The 1314-nt window shown below is 44.5% G+C and overlaps 1 protein-coding gene across 1 annotated transcript; it reads left to right on the forward strand.

Annotated features, from left to right (window-relative positions):
* LOC149010930 (uncharacterized) lies at positions 1-1314 on the forward strand. Its single transcript, XM_089162510.1, has one exon. It carries the CDS (start codon positions 1-3, stop codon positions 1312-1314), a length of 1314 nt encoding a protein of 437 aa, XP_089018636.1.

The raw sequence follows: 1314 nt of genomic DNA on the forward strand, positions 1-1314 counted from the left end.
ATGGGAATGATACTCTTCTTTGGGCGGACCTGTGGTTGCACAGTGGCCATATTGCCACCAATGGTATCCTCTTGGTTACAGCCCTTGGGAGGAACAAGCTTGATCGGGTGGCTTTGTTGGGGTAGGGATGCATCTTGGAGTAATAATAGAAATGACTTAGACATTGCCAACAGATGGCCGGAGATTTTGTCTTGCAAGGTTTACCCTCGCCTCACTATTGACACTCCTATTTGGCTGCCTTCCACTGAAGGTGTGTTCTCCCTTAGCAGTGCGTATGAAGCCATTCGGCGACGTGGTGAGAAAGTTACTTGGAATAACATTGTTTGGTTTTCCTTAGCTCGACCTAGGTTTGCCTTTATCACTTGGTTGGCCTTCCTTGAGAGATTAAGCACCAAAAATCGTATGGTTGCATGGGGTGGCGTCATTGATTCTTTGTGCTCTTTCTGTGGTATTCATGAAGAAAGCCATGACCATTTATTCTTTAAATGCCCATATACGATGCACCTGTGGCGTGATTTCCTTACTTTAAATGGTCTCAGATTTCATGGGCGGATTTCCTGGCAAGAGGAGCGCAATTGGATAATTTCCAAATTCAAAGGGAATTCTCTCATACAGCAGGTTCGGAAATTCAGCTTGAGTGCTTTGATTTATCGGGTTTGGGAAGAGAGAAACTTGAGGATATTCAATGGAACCACTCTATGTCCTGAGAAAGTGCTGCATCAAGTGGTTGCTGATACTAGAAAAAGATTCTCTTTTCCACAACGGTCGATTCTTGACGATGCCATCTCTAGAAGCTTCTTCCATCGATGGAAAATCAAGGTTAGTTTTACTTTTAAAAAGGCTCTTGCAATGTCTTGGAAGAAGCTGCCTCTTGGGTGGACATCAATTTGTTGTGATGGTTCTGTGAGGAATGAGATAGGCGGTTATGGCACTGTAGGCAGATATTCACAAGGTCGATGTATTTTTGCTATTTCCGGTTGCTTGGTGGAGGGCAATATTCTTTTGATGGAGCTGCAGGCTATCAAAAAGAGGCTTCTACAAGCTATCCAGCTACACATTCCCCGTGTGATTATCTGTTCAGACTCTGCTACAGCAGTGGCGATGGTGTTGAGGAAGTCCTCAATTCCGTGGAAGGCGGTAGACATTGTGGAAGACATCAGAGTGATGGCATCGCAATTTCAAGGGTGTTTATTCAAGCATAATTTTCGGGAGGTCAATACTTGTGCTGATTTTTTGGCTGGATTTCTTTCCGTGCCGGGGGAGATGGTCTTTGATTGTAACCTTCTTCCACCCAAGTTGGCTAAGCTTGTTTAG

Source organism: Hakea prostrata, chromosome 7 (genome assembly GCF_041222555.1).
Source record: "Hakea prostrata isolate BN-2017 chromosome 7, UWA_Hpros_2, whole genome shotgun sequence".
Classification (NCBI taxonomy): Eukaryota; Viridiplantae; Streptophyta; class Magnoliopsida; order Proteales; family Proteaceae; genus Hakea; species Hakea prostrata.

Bases quoted from the DNA above. Each gene is read 5' to 3' on its own strand.
- LOC149010930 (XM_089162510.1), top strand. From the start codon at position 1: ATGGGAATGATACTCTTCTTTGGGCGGACCTGTGGTTGCACAGTGGCC.